Genomic DNA, 15877 nt, shown 5'->3' with positions numbered 1-15877 from the left:
CCACGGCAGTGTGAGATACCTCCTCGTCTGTGAATCTCAGCATTATGGCTGCAAATACACATGGCGTGCGTGAATGTATAGGGAGACACAACACCTCTATGATGGCTACATCAGTCAGCACTATGCACCGACACAGACACAGATATAAACAGCATGACAAGTTTGACAGGTGAAAACATCTATGAAAACCAGCCTACCGGTAGATATCTTTGTTTTCTTACACAAATGAACACGGTTGAATTAAATACAAATAATAATACGACTACTACTACTAATCTATAAGTACACATAGGCTTCGTTGACATGACCAACCGACCTTGTTCGCCAAAAACAAGGTCATAAGTAATGCACACAACAACAATAACAATTTCTCTACTGTGATCCGCGGGTGGTGTGAGAGACGAGGGTATGTCTGTCGGGACTATTCCTGGAGGGATTGGAGACGCTGTGTGTGTGTGTGTGTGTGTGTGTGTGTGTGTGTGTGTGTGTGTGTGTGTGTGTGTGTGTGTGTGTGTGTGAGTGTGTGTATTTTCTCTGGTGTGAAGCGAGAGGGTGCAGAAGGCATTTGACCAGGATACGATGGGACGTACTGGGCAGTAAAAGGGAAGCTACATGTCTGCGAACCCATGTCTCCTGTCTGTCTGTGTGTCTTTGGCTGAGAACTATGTGTGGCTGTGGCCTCTATACCACCACACACATACCCAGGCCGAGAGCAGGCGTTGACCTCACATCACGCATCATCACGCGCCTCACGAGAGCTGGGTTTAGACCTGGCTCAACACACACACACACACATACATACATACATACATACGCACGCACACACACACACACACACACACACACACACACACACACACACACACATACACACACACACACACACACACACACGTCACTCTTCCTCTTTCAGCATCACTCCATCTATCTGCTCTCCTTTGTTGCTGTCCTTCATATTGGCAACACGTGTTTTGGCTGTTGTGTACCAGCCTCAGCCTTATGGGCAGAGTTAGTGGGGGGGCCAGGCCCCCCCAGTGGTAAAAAAAAAAAAAGTAACACTTTATAATAACGTTCAGTCGTAAGTTAATGATGAACTAACCATTTACAAAACATGAATATACATTTGTAGATGATTAATACATGTTGTGTTAACATATACAACTGTGTTGTAAGTCATCTATAAACCTTTGGTAAATGAAGTGTTACCTGTTGTAAATGATGTGCAAATAATTTTCTATTAATTGACAAGGCTTTCTGCATCCCCTAATCTAAAGTATAAAGCATTCATGACACATAAATGTGTTACATACAAGGGAGTAGCTCTGTTTGTCAAAATTGAAGCCAATGCGGAAGTGTCCTCTTTGCCTGCAGGGGCGACCCATTGGTTTGTGCACTTCTGTTTTGAAGCCTCAGGTATGGCCTCAGTAAACACTTGACTTTTCTATTATGGTCTCAATCGCTAGTTTCAGACTATGTTGTAGTTGCAGACTATGTTTTTGGGCGTGACTGACAGGTCGCTTGTCCACTGATCACACAGCTCACCGATCATGGACCAATTAGCAGGCCGTGCTCTGTGGGAAACCCCTGGACTTGTGTCGAGATCCAAGATGGCAAAGGTCAAAATGCCATATGAGGTGTCAAAAAACAGAAGTCCACAGACCAATGGGTCGCACTTCCGCATTGGCTTCAATTTTGACAGAGCTACCCCATTGACTGACTGACTTTTTTTTGTGAGGGGGGAGGGGGGTAATTTATTTGTATTGTTTCTGTCACCGCCTTTTATTTATTATGGCTTCATTGTCTGAAAAATATTTTGGGATTCTGTATTTCAATATTGTGGCAGTGAGAGTTTTAGTTTGTTTGTTTGTTTGTCCAAAGTACAAAGATTTACCTTGCGACCTCATAACCTTATGTGTGTATTTTACAAATGGGGGGAAGGCACTCTGGACCGCGTCCAATTGTTCATCGCGAGAATTCCCGAGATTTGGGTCTGGATCGAGGGTGGAAGAGGGTGTGTGTGTGAAGTGATGTCACTCACCTGGAAGTGATGTCACGCAATTGCTCGACTGTGATGTCATCAGTCAGTTGTGATGTCAACAGTGATGATGTCACTCGGTTTTTAACTTCCACAGTGTCTTCTTCTTCTTTAGTTAAAAAAAATGGTGGTCTGTCCGTCTGTGGCGGTGTCCGTCACGATTTATGACAGAAATGATGTCACTCAACTGAAAATGATGTTATGCAATTGGCCAACTGTGATGTCACTCAGGCATCTGGTGAGATGTGTGAGGGGAGGAGGTCGGTGTCGAAGGGTGGTCAAGATTTTGTGACGAAAGTGATGTCAATTTGATGGCAATTTCAATCACCACTTCTACCAAGCCCTGTTGTAAAGAAGAGACAGGGAATTTAGATATACTAGTTGTAGTTGTGATTTTTTTCTTTGTGTGTGAATGGTCCCATGGATGTGGATGGGCCTGAGCATGTTTCCTCCAAAAGAGGTTTTAACTGCTCTAATATAACTATAAAGAAATGTTATAATCTACATTAAAAAAAACATCTTCGCTCAACATTTTTCCACCCACCTCCCTGGAGTTAATGGTAAACAGCCGTTTCAGCCACTGACAGCAGGACACCAGCCAAAGTCTGGCTCATTAAAGTGTTTCTAATGCAAGTCACAATCCCACTCCTGTCCCAAAGCCTGTGGTGAATCCTGCAGGCCAGCTACATGAGGTAGCAGTGCTGCTCACACAGTTTCGTCAGTCTCCTCTTATCCAGAAATGTCCGGAACAGCACATTCATGACCAGACCACATACAGTATACGATATTCTGTACTTATAGTCGTCACCAATAACTGTGTGGACACCTGCAAGAATTGTAAAAAGAGTTTATCGTTTATGTTGTCAGAAAAGGAACGAGTCTAGAAAACGAAATTACAAAATGACGTAAAAAAAAAAATCATCTGCAAGTTAAGACCATTTACTAAATATAAAACGTTTATATAAAGTTTTCCTAATTATTATTGGATCTGCCCTCACACTTGCATCTCTAGGCAAAGGGAAGAAAATGAGCGGTAAAGCTACAGTAATAGCTCTGTGAGAATCAATTATTCAATAATTTTTTGAATAATACTATATATATATATATATAGTATAGAGAGCCTTATGTGCCCAGCTGAGATCTGGTATTTTACCGCTTATGATCGAAACTGGACGGTATGTCAGATTGGAAGAAGAGCGGGTGTGTCCAATGTGTTGTTTAAATGACATAGAAAATTTTCATTTTGTTTTTTATTGTCCTTTTTACAGTGAACCGCGCAATATTTTGTTCAGTAAGATAAAAACTGATTTTGATTTTCTTAATAATGATGATGCATATAATTTGAGCTGGTTGTTTAGGTATGCAACTTTTGGACTGGCTTGTTACTTGGAAAAAGCTTGGGACATGAGGAAAATAAACTCTTTATCAGGAAAAGGCAATGTAAGAAAAAATGAAAATGAAAATGAAAAAAAAAGTGTATGTACACTAAGTGTGTATATGTGTATGTATATGTACATACGTATGTGTATATATTATATACTTTGTTTATTTTTGTTTGTATATTGAGGTACAGCCGGATGTTATGTTTATATATAATTTGGTGTGAGATAGTGTCTTGTAATCCCATGTGGGATGGGCCAGAAATGGCATGACACGGAAATAAAAACTATATATATATATATATAGTTCAGAGGTTTCCATTAAGATATTACCAATCACTCCTCAACATCAGAAACTGCTTTCCCCTTATTTCCTTCCCTCTGTAACGATGCTCTGCTTTGCTCACTTGTGTTTCTGCGATGCACCATCCGGACATGCAGATAGGTGGAGGTGATGGAGGCACAGTTGCTACAGCAAGAAACCAAGAGATTATAGAAGCCTATTCAAAGTCATAGAGAAGCATGCCATTTGCTTTAGTTTCTCTACACTAGGAAATATCTATAATTAATGGGAATCAATACAAAAGGCAATGTATTTTTTACCTGAGTTCTCAGTCTCTCTTTACCTCTCTGGAGTGTCATGTCAGTAGACCATCAAGACCATAGAACCAACAATAAACTGAAAATGTTTATGCAATAGCACCACCCGGTGGACTCTTACAGGTACGCTATCTTTGTATGACTGCGAGCAGGCGAACAGAGCCACTTCTGTTTCCACAGAACTTCCCACAATTCTGGTATGCATTATTTGCAATATATATCAGAATTGTCCATAGCTATTCCACACTTCACACAACCATGCACATATGCACAAATCTGCCACCATATGATTTTAAATGATAAACACTTTTAATTACTTGACAAAATACCACAGGGGTAAACAACATACAGAGAAAGTTAGTTTTAGGTCATTTAGGTAAGGAGACACTGACAATGAGAAGTTGACAAGTTAAAATAAAGACCAGCTGCAGCAAAAGAGACTCAAACTGTGCGAGGACAACTCAAGTTGTTCCAAGTGAAAGTAAAGTACATGTCAATCGCAGTGCTTTGAGAATAGCCCTATCGAGAGTACTATGAGAAGACCTAGAGATCCAAATGTGTCTCACTCTCTCTACATATAGCCTGATACTTTCCAGTGGTTCTGCCAGTAGCTTTTCAGCACCCAACACAAACACATGTCATTATTAAAACAGACTTTTGCTTTGAGATTAAAATAGAGCCGCTCACACACTCACAAACATTAATTAACCACACAAACAAACTGTGTGTTTTACACAGAGAATAAAGTGCTGAATCAGAAGCACTCCATTTCTTCTTGGTTCAAATATCTAATCAGCAAAGCAGGGAAAAGTAAGCAATTTTAGCCCTCTGTAACTGTTAAACATAGATGCTACAATCAAGCTAAACTGTTTCACCATCACTCAAAAAATATATATATTGTGTGTGTGTGTGTATATATATATATATATATATATATATATATATATATATATATATATATATATATATATATATACATTGTACAATCAATCAACAATCAAGCCATATCAATTAGCTCAAAATATTAGAGATGAGAGAGTGGTATGTTGCACTATGTCACAAACTGAAGTAAAGTCAGTGACAGAGGAGATTTTTGGGCAACTCTATTGCTGGCTAAAGAAATAGCCTTTGATGAACGAAAGACTTTAATTACATGTGAGAGTGGCGGCATGTCCGCTTTCCAGGAGTTTAGGAACTGTGGTCTGTAGTTTGCACAGTCAGACTTCGGTCACAGTACACTGTCCATCAGGGCTACGCGAGCGGATACTGAGTGCCGAGCTGGAGGGCCCGCCGCCTGGAGGCATTCTGTCTGGCTGAGGCTCCCTCAGTTGCCTTCCTGACAGTCTTTGCCTGTGCCTGCTGCGCCGCGGCATCGCTCCCTGCCTCTCCTCTTCACTCTCACTGCTGCCTGACGCAGACTCGTACGCCTGGCCGCCATCCATCCCCTCGGCGTCCGCCTCCACCTCGTCCTCCTCTGGCTCGCTGATGAGCAGCTGGGAGAGAGACTCTTCCAGGGAGGAGGGCGCGGCGGGGGGCCGAGGAGCGACGAGATGACCTCCCAGGACAGTCGGAGGTCTCACCGGGGGAACAGAGACCAGAATCCCAAAGCCCGCCGCCGACTGCGATTGGCCGGCAGTGTCCGCTCCATCAGCTGAGCTTACGCGTTCCGTTGTTGCCGCGGTAACGACTGGTAAAGCGGGGACGGGGGCAGGTTCAGGGTCCAGCCTCAGCCCCGCCACCCCCTTCTTGGGGATACCCACGGCATCCCTCTTTATCTTGCGTCTGCGGCCGTGCTCGTTACGCCGATACTGCACCATGTTCTCCAGGTCGGCCACGTACAGGAAACCTGCGATCAGCATCTCAGTGCTCTTCCTGCCCTTGGCGAACGCCTCCTCCAGCTCGCGGCTGGTCCTCTCGTCGTACTGCCACCAGCCGTTGCGCCCCTCGTAGTACCAGGCGTGGTCTCCGCGGGAACCGTCGCCCGTCCCCCCCGCTCGGCTCACGCCCGCCGCCGCCGCCTTCAGCTCGTCGGGGGAGAGGAGCATCGGCCGCTCCAGGAAGTCCTCCGGGACCTCCTGTCGGCAGAGGGCACAGCGCTTGCTGTGCCAGGAGGCGCCTTTCACGCACAGGAAACAGAAGACATGGCGGCAGGGGAGGCGCACGGGGTGGACACAGCTCTGCAGGCAGATGGCACACTCCAGAGCGGAGGTGGAGGAGGAGGGAGAGTCACAAGCATCTCCTACATCTTCGATCAGCTTAGAGGGAGCGAGGGGATTCTTTGAATGGTCCACTTCTTCACAGCCTGCCATGCTGGGGGAGAGAGAACAGCACTATCACACCTGATCTGTCAACTGTCATGAACTTGCATACTCGCAAACGCTAACTGGGTCACGTATTAGGCATGTGATCTGGGACTGCTCTTGTCACGTGACATGCGCTGGCCTGGTGACAGTGAATTCTCTATTCACACAGGCTGCAGCATCAAATATGCTCTCTAAAAAAAACCTCCTGGTGAAATTAATATTGTTAACATAATGTGTATCTGACATAAGAAGTTGGCCCGCTGGTATCCCTGCATTTCCCCAGTTTCTCATCATGACTTACAAAAAGCAGAGGCCCAGCTGTTTCTGCTGTCTGACACACCCACCCAGCTACTTAGCAAACATTAGCTCGCTCGCTAATTATTTCCAGGCGTTAACGTATAGTTTGAAGTATATCAAGAAAGGTTTTATCGCGTAACGTTACAACAATGGTAGGGGCAACGGTGAAAATGAGAACAAAGCTTTTATTTGACAGGCAGACAGCGACAGGTCAGTTGTCTGATGATATGTAAAACAAATCTAACGCACCATAGCTAAGCTAACGCTACTTCCAGCTGCTTATGTAGTTAGCTAAGCTAGCCTGTTAGCTAATTTTAGACCAGATGGCAGTCTGCTTCCTGGCTGCTAAGTTAAATTGTGTAAATTGTGTAATACTACTCACCTAACCGCCAGTATACCTTTACAGGCCGCCTCAGTAGAACAGCAGATGGTGATATTTATAAGCCTGCATTTATATTTCGATAAATGTGATGCCAACTACGTTGCTTTTTAGAACACACCTCCAGCTAAAGTCCAACTAACTGCACAGCATCTGGATCGACCTTTGCCGTGTTCAATGTCGACGTACATGCTGCGCAGATCTAAAATAGCTGCGCACTTGACGTAGCTACATCTATGCACCTACTAAACTGTCAAACTTAATAACTGTGAGGGTAAAAGAAGCCATGCAGGCCTGTTACCGTAATAATAAAGAAAAGCCAGCACTTTGGGGGAAGTTAGGAAACTATTATTTCTTTTTTCTCAGTATAGACATAAATGTTGTCTGGTTCATATCAGTAGTCGTATTCAGACACAGTGGACTACCTTCAGTTTATGCAAATATGTCAGTTCAACATTTGTTTTTAGTATATCCCAGCTGGCCACCACAGGCATCAACTATACAGAATAGCATATCATCCATTTGAAATGTCTGCCTCAAGTCCAGGTATGTCCATGTGTGGTACGGGTGTACGAGCAGCAAGATGTTGAATTTATAGATGATTGGAGTCTTTCATCTTATCAGCTGTTCTTCTTTACATCATCTTCTGTTGGACTACTATCATCCTAGGAGTAGAAAGATCAATATTAATTTGAGATGAATAGCCTACATTTTGACAATCTACAATTCTTTTCTACATTTTATTTAGATACACTCCGCGGGTCCATTTTTTACAAGGCAAATGCAAATTGTAAAAAGCAGTCTACTTATATCAAAATGATCAGCAACTGTAATGTGCAACGAGTCGATCATCACTGATATACCAAGTAATCTAAACGTCTCTTTGTATTTATAGTGGCCTACTTGGACTCTGTCGCTTTTTGATGACACACTTCCTCCGGTCCGAGACCTGTGGGCAGGGGTCACCGTAGACACTTGGAGAGCGCAGGACGTCCCGCGTGCGCGTCTCCTCTCCCCTCCTGTTGGCCCGGAGGAGGCTCCCTTTCCGAAGGCACGGACCCCATTCCCCCCACTCCCCGACCTCACAGTGCACTACGAGGAGAGGGAGAGGCTCACAGGAGGCAACAGATAGAAATGTTAGGTTATTAATGTATAATGGAGATGCAAATGATCAGACTTCTATATTGTAATAGTTCATGAGTTCATGGTGTCTGAAAGCTCAGGGTATCTGGTGGAAGGGAATACTGAGAATCTCTTACCTTGGGGGTTGCATTGCATCAGCTGTGTATTGGGCTCAAATCCCTTTGGACAGGTGGGATGACACTGGCCATGGAGGGCGTACAGGTCTGCTCTGCAACTCACACACATGTTCCTCCTTACACACAGCTCACAGCCTACTGGGCACTCTGCAACACAAGGACACAAGGATCCTACAGTGTTGTATCATCTCCCTGACATCCTGGTGGAGATCTCGTTATGGTGGTGCACTGCATGCACCAAGATGCACGCAAACACACCCCTATAATATGAACAGCAGAGCTGTGTTGATGTCTCACCGATGCATTCTCGCAGCGCCGCGTTTGCCGTCAGCCCGTCTGGACAGCTGCCTTCACATTTGCCCCGGAAGAGGAAGTGTCCAGGACGGCAACGTGTGCAGAAGTTCCTGTTGAAACAGGATGCACAGTCCTCCTTGCACCCTGCAAGCATGGGGGATTGGCACTGGTTAGGAGGACAGAGTGGGCACAGTTTCAGGACACCCAAGACATTTGTTGTTCCTTGTGAATCTCATTTTGATTCCTCTAATCCGTTGTAGTAAAATAGCAGAGATGAAGTCGAGTTGTACGCAGCTAAACACAATGGTCAAATTAGCCATCTAAATTCTAAACCATTGTAATCCCAAGTATTGGTTCAACAAAATCACAGCTATTTAATTCCATGGTGCCTCACTTTCGCACTCTCTCTCTCTCTCTCTCTCTCTCTCTCTCTCTCTCTCTCTCTCACCATTCCAGAGGTTCATTGGTACCTACTGGTGCAGGTACTGATGTTGGGCGAGCGCAGGCCATAGTGACCGCGGGGACAGGAGGACAGACAGACCCCCCGCTGCCTCATCCCATCATGCTCCAGGTGGAAGAAGAGGCGGGGCTTGCAGGACAGGCAGCCATTCAGGGCAGAGCAGGTGGCGCAGCCCGCCTGACACAGCCGGCTCACCGCGGAGCTGCCTGTCATGGAGTAGATCAGGTACGTGAGCTTGTGTGTGAGTGACTCCGGCGATACTGAGTATTTATGAGTTGTGCCCGCGCTCGTACGGATGGGACAGGGGAACACATGGACTGGAGTGCTGTGTGCAGGATTTACAGTCCATCCAAAAGCATTACACACCCAGTGACTTGAGTTTTGGGTTTTGTAATAACAGGAGAGCAGAGCCAATCCTCAGTGCCAAGCTTCCTAATTTATAGGTTGCAAGTGGGTATAATGGAAATCTATGACCACAGTGTTCCCTGGAAGCTGAAAGAACACGGCAACACGCTTATTGTCTCCATATGTGGCTGTCTACTATTTACTATCTACCACTATTAGAAAAAGAGGGAGAGATAAAAAAGCACTCCACAAATAGCGTATGGACCAGTGACCACTAGGCCTATGTAAGGCAGTGGTTCACAATGTGAGGTCCGGGGGCCACCATGGGGCCCTTGAGCGGGTTCCATGCAGCAAATTCATGCATTGTTAAACTTCATATTATTATTATTTATTTTTTTACAAAAAGTTAAAAGAATTAGAGAATGTAGGAGAATGACTGTTTTGATCATAGTTTCTCTGTTATCTCTCTACCTACTGTACAATACAGACAGTCATGGGATTCTGGACAAAATCATATCTAACAATAAAAGATATTCTCTGATTTGAGTTTGAGAGACTCATCAAATGGGGGGTCCGTGCCTCTAATGTGTACTAAATAAGGGGTCTTTGACATGAAAAGGGTTGAGAATCACTGATAGAAGGGATGCGGATGACAAGTTCTTGTTTGAATACTTACGTCTGTATCGCAGAATCTTTGCGTTATCTTGGCCTTTTGTCAGACTCATGAAGTTCAGGATCCAAATTAACGATGACACCCGCATTTTCCTTCACCTTCAGTTATGGCATTGAGCTCTTTATTTTTTATTTTTTTATCCAATCAGAGAAGTCGCCTCGCCTCGCACTGCATCCCAAATCCCATGGCATGAATCAAATGAAAGTCTCCGAATGGTTCCACGCAATTCATTCCTATGGAGCCATGAGGAGACTCCAGCCTGGGCAAGACAGCAACAGAGAGCAGAGTCGAGTCAGGCAAGATGTTTCCTTGAGGAAAAGTCCCATGTGCATTCCATGAGCTCACTCAAGCCGGCAGAATGCCATGAAGAATGCAAACATACGAGAAACCATCATATCAGAGTCGCAACCCAGATCTCCTCCAATGTAAAGTTTGGGTTAGCTTCTGTGGGCTTGTCCCTGTTTCCCACACACACCTCTCTCTCTCTCTCTCTCTTTCTCCACCCTCCTCTCAATCCATTATCACTCCCACTGTCTCTTGCTCTGCCCCACTATAGAATGTGGTCACACAGTAATAATATTGTCTATGTTTGAAAATTTGGACTTAGTGGAAATCTGCATCGTCGTCTGTATTTATTTTCCAACTAAAGCGTATAAAGCCGGAGCAGATTCTTTTATTTTGATCCCTCTAAAACAGAATAATAGGTTGTCAGCAGCACAGTGAATTGTGCACGGAATACACTGTTTGGCAAATAAACCATTTAATCAACTTATTATCTGACAAAGAAGTTTGGTAATAATTTCACCTTTGAGACTTTGGTATTTAGTGTTTTGAACTGCTACCAATTTTGCACAACATAGAGCATATTTGTCCAAAATTGTATTCCTTGACGGCGAGGATTTTTATTTCGAGTTGAATGCAGCAGACCCAGTGCACCAACCTATCTTCCCCTCATAGCATGTCATAACATTCATTTATGTACCGTACCCTCTCCTCAGCTTAATGGAAAGAGGGTGAGTGTGTGACTATGAATACAAAATACTCCTCATGTTGTTCCAATTAAACTGGAGCAGCATAATATGTTTTTAAGTAATGTCATCACGACATCAATGCCAGCCTTACAAATCCACACACACACACACACACACACACACACACACACACACACACACACACACACACACACACATATATATATATATATATATATATATATATATATATATATATATATATATATATATATATATATATATATAGTTTAGATATGATTTGAATTGTTTAGCTCAACTTAAGTCACGCTCGGACCCTGTGTGTTTTCCATTAGGACAGTTTTCAGCAAATCAAAACCAAAGATGCAGGCTGATTTGATCACATGCAACAAGAAAACCAAACAGAGCTCGAGGTGTCAGAGGACGCATCTGTGATTTCCCTGACAAATATTGAAAGGTGGTGAAAGGTTTGGTCTTCCGCAGGGAATGTTGTTTGGGATCTCGGTGTGTATTATCGCCTGTTTTGGGAACTGTGCTGTGGTTCTTCATTTGCTTTTCCAAAAACAGATGGCAACGTTCTTTTTCCCACCGATAACTGGTTTCGCTCTTCGGTACACGATTCTGTATCTAGGTCTATAGTATAGACCTAGATACAGAGATCTGACGGGCGTTGAGGAGCGTATAGACTCTATACGCTCCTCAACGCCCGTCAGATTTCGACCAACCGAATAAAAAAATATTCTATTAGCCAATTACCAAATTTGGTATTTCTTTGTATTTAGGAAAGACGGCATGTGGGATCATTTCTTATGTTGTCGTTGTTACACAGACATAATGTTCCTCACAGGACATGAGGAGAGATGGTGACCCTGCAGCAGCATGTGCTCTTTATTAAGAAAGGCAGGGCAAGTTATCAGAATAACTTCTCTGCCAAAAAAATGGACTGCGGTGCTTTCTTAGTGCTCGGCCTGTCTGGAAAAGTGTCAAAAGAGGAATCAGCGGGAGCTTTAGCCGTGGGATTTGAGCCTGGAGCTGATTTATCTGCGAGAGACGGGGCTAAAACACACTGCCAGACAGGGGAGCGGGAAGGGGCTACGCTGCATGACTTAAATTGTCAACAGGTGCTCCTCCGACATGAACACACACACCAGGAAGGTCGAGGCGAGGCGCGTCCAGGCCAGCGCTGCTTCTCTATTTTGCTAAAGGCAAAAAGACAGTGTTGCTCTATACTCCCTCAAGAACAAGAGTCAACCTAGAGAGGAGATAGATAGAATAACGGCTCAGTGGAACCTCTGGATGTATGACCAGCTGCTGGATGGAGATAATCATCCATCAAACTGCATGCAATAGAATCTATTGCATGCATGAATCCATTAATCTATTGAATAGATTCATGGACTACATTGTACCTCCAACTGGAGAGAACTTGACCTCTCTTGTGCTGAACAGAAGTACCTGCCAGGCCAGCTGACATGCAATGGATTGGGGAGGGGAGCGGGGGGGGTAACAGAGCAGGAAGATGATTTGAGTGAAAGCAGCTTTGTAGAAAGTGTCTATGCGTGTGTGTTGTTTATGGTAGGGGGATCTGTCATGAGAATATGTGAATCAGTGACAGGATACCCGGAGAGAAGTGTCAGGAGTTCAAAGGTCAGAAGGGTGGGGCTGCACAAACCCAATGACCCCCCCCCCCCCCGCCCCAAGTGGCTGTGAACATAAACATGACAAGGCTACGCTCGTCGGGGTGCCAGATCAGATTCTTGAGGAAAATAAGCGGCAAAGGCCAGGAGATATCTTCACCGACAGAAAGAAAGAATGAGGGAGAGAGCAGAACGATGAAGGCAGAGAAAAGTGAGGGAGTAAAAGAGAAAGAAGGGAGGAACACGGAGAAACTTAGGGACCAATCTAAACCATATGGATGAGAACAAACACATTACAAGTGTTAGGACCTTGATCATAATTAGTTCAATAAACATTTGTGCGAGTCCACTGTAAAACACTATAAATAGCCTTTAGTTGGAAAACCGTGGAAAACCTGCTGTCAGGACTCTGAAGACGGGTTGAAAACGGAACACTAAGATAAATGATCAATGATAAATCACAAGACAATGCCCGGTCGAACAATTTTTTTTTTTTTACTTTTTATTGACAGATTATTATACATACTTGCATTGTATACATTGTAGATATGTACTGCCATAGATTTTTTTTTTTGTATAGACAAATAAAATAAAAGACAAAACCGCAACAGCAGCAACAAAACAAACAAACAAAAACAAAAGACAAACATACAAAACAGGGCGTCGACTTTTCACTATACATTCATCTTGGATCCAAAAAGATAAAATCTGGCCTAATGGGTGTTATATATTGAACCCAGCATTCCCATCTTGAGGTAAATTGTTCTACTTTATGATTGATAACAGCAGTTAGTCTTTCCATCTTATATATATCCATCGTAATATTCATCCATTCTTTCACTTTAGGGCTTTCCTGTGATACCGATCGAACAATTTAACATGATAGCTTTGACCTTTTCACCGTGCGCAGACGACCTACCAAGTCGAATGTCTTGCTCTTAAGCACCCATGTCGTGATAAGGAGTGAGCGGGATAACATCTCGACATGCGGACATAATCTATGAAGCGTGAAGAAGTGAGGAATTTGGGAGGAGGCCGAACCTGGTCTGCTCAGTGAAGAAGCTGTGGAGCATGCAGCTTACAACATTGACCGTGACCAATTACGAGAGAGGGAGATGGACGGTGGAGATGTTTGCAGTAGCTTCGTGCTTCCTGTAACAGGGCGATCAAAGCTTCTGGTCAACATGTCTTCAGAACACTTCTGTAGAAATTCTCCTGCCCAATCCTTCTTACATTCTAAGAAAGTAATATAAAAAAGTTAAAACCTTTATTGGTTGCCCAAGTAGTTCCCTTTTTGAATGTGGCTCATGGTTGTCCATGATTGAGCTTCTACTTCAATGATTTTTTTTATATTTTTTACATGGCTATAAAGTCCAATCTGATTACCGGTTTTTGTAGGGTCGATATGGTAGAACTGATGGACGGTGGTCATGGATGTTCCTTCTCTGGTGTTTTAATGGCTGCTCTTCTACCAACCTGTGATCCTGTCCAAACATCGCCCATCACCAGCAGACTTCTGGGTCCTTCCTTGGGTCTGATCCAAGGCATGCTGCCCAGTAGAAGTTTTAGAAACTAATTTTGACATTTTACTTCTGGTAACTTTTGAGTTTAAAACACAAGTTTTATTCATGACCTCAATAGCAATAAACATACTGTAACACCATCCCACATAAATACAAAGGTAGCCACAGAAAACCCATGTAGGATAGGAAACATTTTTAATTCCCTGACTGACTGATAGGAGTGCTGTAAGTGTACTCTACTAACATAACCGCTCATTGCTTGAGGAGACGCCATACTCTTTTGCCAGTGGCTGGTTATGTTGTCACTAAGGCCCCGTTCAGACTGGAGGCAAATCTGATTTGTTTCTCAAGTCAGATTCTTGATTAGTTTCCCAAATCTGATTTGGCAGAGTGTGTCCACACTGCCACAAATCTAATTTGGGCAATTGTTCAAGTTGGATCTGTGTGTCCAGACAGCACCAACTTATCTGCATGTGGTTACTGTGGTAAGGACATAGGTGTCAGTAAACTAGCTGCTGAAGGTGTTTTCCAGAAGACAGAATTGCTCTCAGTGAGACTCCCTCTGTATAATGTAACTGAGCGAGTCAGGCGCCAGGTTGATTTTCCTCTCCGGGGCACACATAGCGTCAAGTATACGCACTGAACAAAACTACTTCCGTTTATAGTCCAAATGAAAGAATACCCTGTCCTGTATAACACTGAACATGCAGAGCCTGCAGACACAAGGCAATTAAATAAATTCCATCAAATGCGTACATAACACAGCTAATCACGAGATCTCACAGCATAATGTGAATCAGCAAACATTTTCAATTTGCTGTGGAAAACTGTGTGTCCTCTGTTGGGCAAATCAATTTCTGATTATTTGAAAATAATGTAAGATTGATCTGTATTATAAACAGTAAAATGCAAGTTATAAAAGATTGTCTTCTTACTAGTATAGGCCTATCCGTATACCAAACATTTATCTCTATAATGAGGGGGGAAAGCTCTCACCATTCACAAATTAGGACTTTGGCCTTATTTGTGAGTTTATTGTCAGTTGAAAATAGTCGACTGAATTGCAAGACCCATGATTTCTCACAGGTTGAATGTTATAGTATTGCTAAAGAGTAGCAGCAACTCCCAGCGTTATTATGGCTACCACCATAATTAGTTCACCAGCTACTTTGAGACCACGCCTATCATTTATAAGGTCCCTATTTTAGGGTGTCTCTTAGTAAACATGAATGTAATCCATCAGCTTCTACATCATCTGTGCTGGAACAACATACTACAAGTCTAATGGGAGGGTCACCTTTTGCATTGTAAGCTGGGGGACTGAGGTGTAAGACGCTGGAAGTGAATTCCTTGTATAATTAAACTCCTACCTACCTATCTACACACCATGTAGAATTTCAGCCAGTCAACATCAGATTCACAAGAATTTAATAAAAGGGAAATCAACTCTTTTGACAGGAAAATACAGGGCCTTTGTTGGCGCAAGCAATAATGATAATAAAAAATATATAATATAAATAATAAACAAATAAAATATTTTTTCAGACTTGAAGTCACAAAACTTTCACAGAAAAGAAACAATATTGCTGTCGTCATCCATAATAGTGACCATAATGATTATGATGGCACTAAGATGAAATACTCTCTCTTCATCCTCTTGATTCTTTCAGCATTTTCTGTAGATAAGAGGGGAGGGGGGAT

The 15877-nt window shown here is 43.3% G+C and overlaps 1 protein-coding gene and 1 pseudogene across 2 annotated transcripts; both read right to left on the bottom strand.

The window, feature by feature from the left end:
• Positions 1 to 5017: 5017 nt before the first annotated feature.
• LOC310781921 (E3 ubiquitin-protein ligase rnf146 pseudogene) lies at positions 5018 to 7120 on the bottom strand (annotated as a pseudogene). The gene is made up of 2 exons (XR_014554064.1): positions 6997 to 7120; positions 5018 to 6324 (listed from the first exon to the last, which is right to left on the bottom strand). The product of XR_014554064.1 is annotated as an E3 ubiquitin-protein ligase rnf146 pseudogene (transcript).
• Positions 7121 to 7653: 533 nt separating this feature from the next.
• LOC310782236 (R-spondin-3-like) lies at positions 7654 to 10142 on the bottom strand (the record flags this gene model as incomplete). The annotated part of the gene is made up of 6 exons (XM_083642917.1): positions 10028 to 10142; positions 9021 to 9212; positions 8550 to 8690; positions 8253 to 8399; positions 7897 to 8085; positions 7654 to 7658 (listed from the first exon to the last, which is right to left on the bottom strand). Exons 1-6 carry the CDS (start codon positions 10110 to 10112, stop codon positions 7654 to 7656), a joined length of 759 nt encoding a protein of 252 aa, XP_083499043.1. The 5' UTR covers positions 10113 to 10142.
• Positions 10143 to 15877: the final 5735 nt, after the last annotated feature.

This window comes from Poromitra crassiceps, assembly GCF_964638095.1.
Source record: "Poromitra crassiceps genome assembly, chromosome: 9".
NCBI lineage: Eukaryota > Metazoa > Chordata > Actinopteri > Beryciformes > Melamphaidae > Poromitra > Poromitra crassiceps.
Note: the sequence above shows the minus strand (reverse complement) of the source record. Positions and strands in the feature narration are given on the sequence as shown.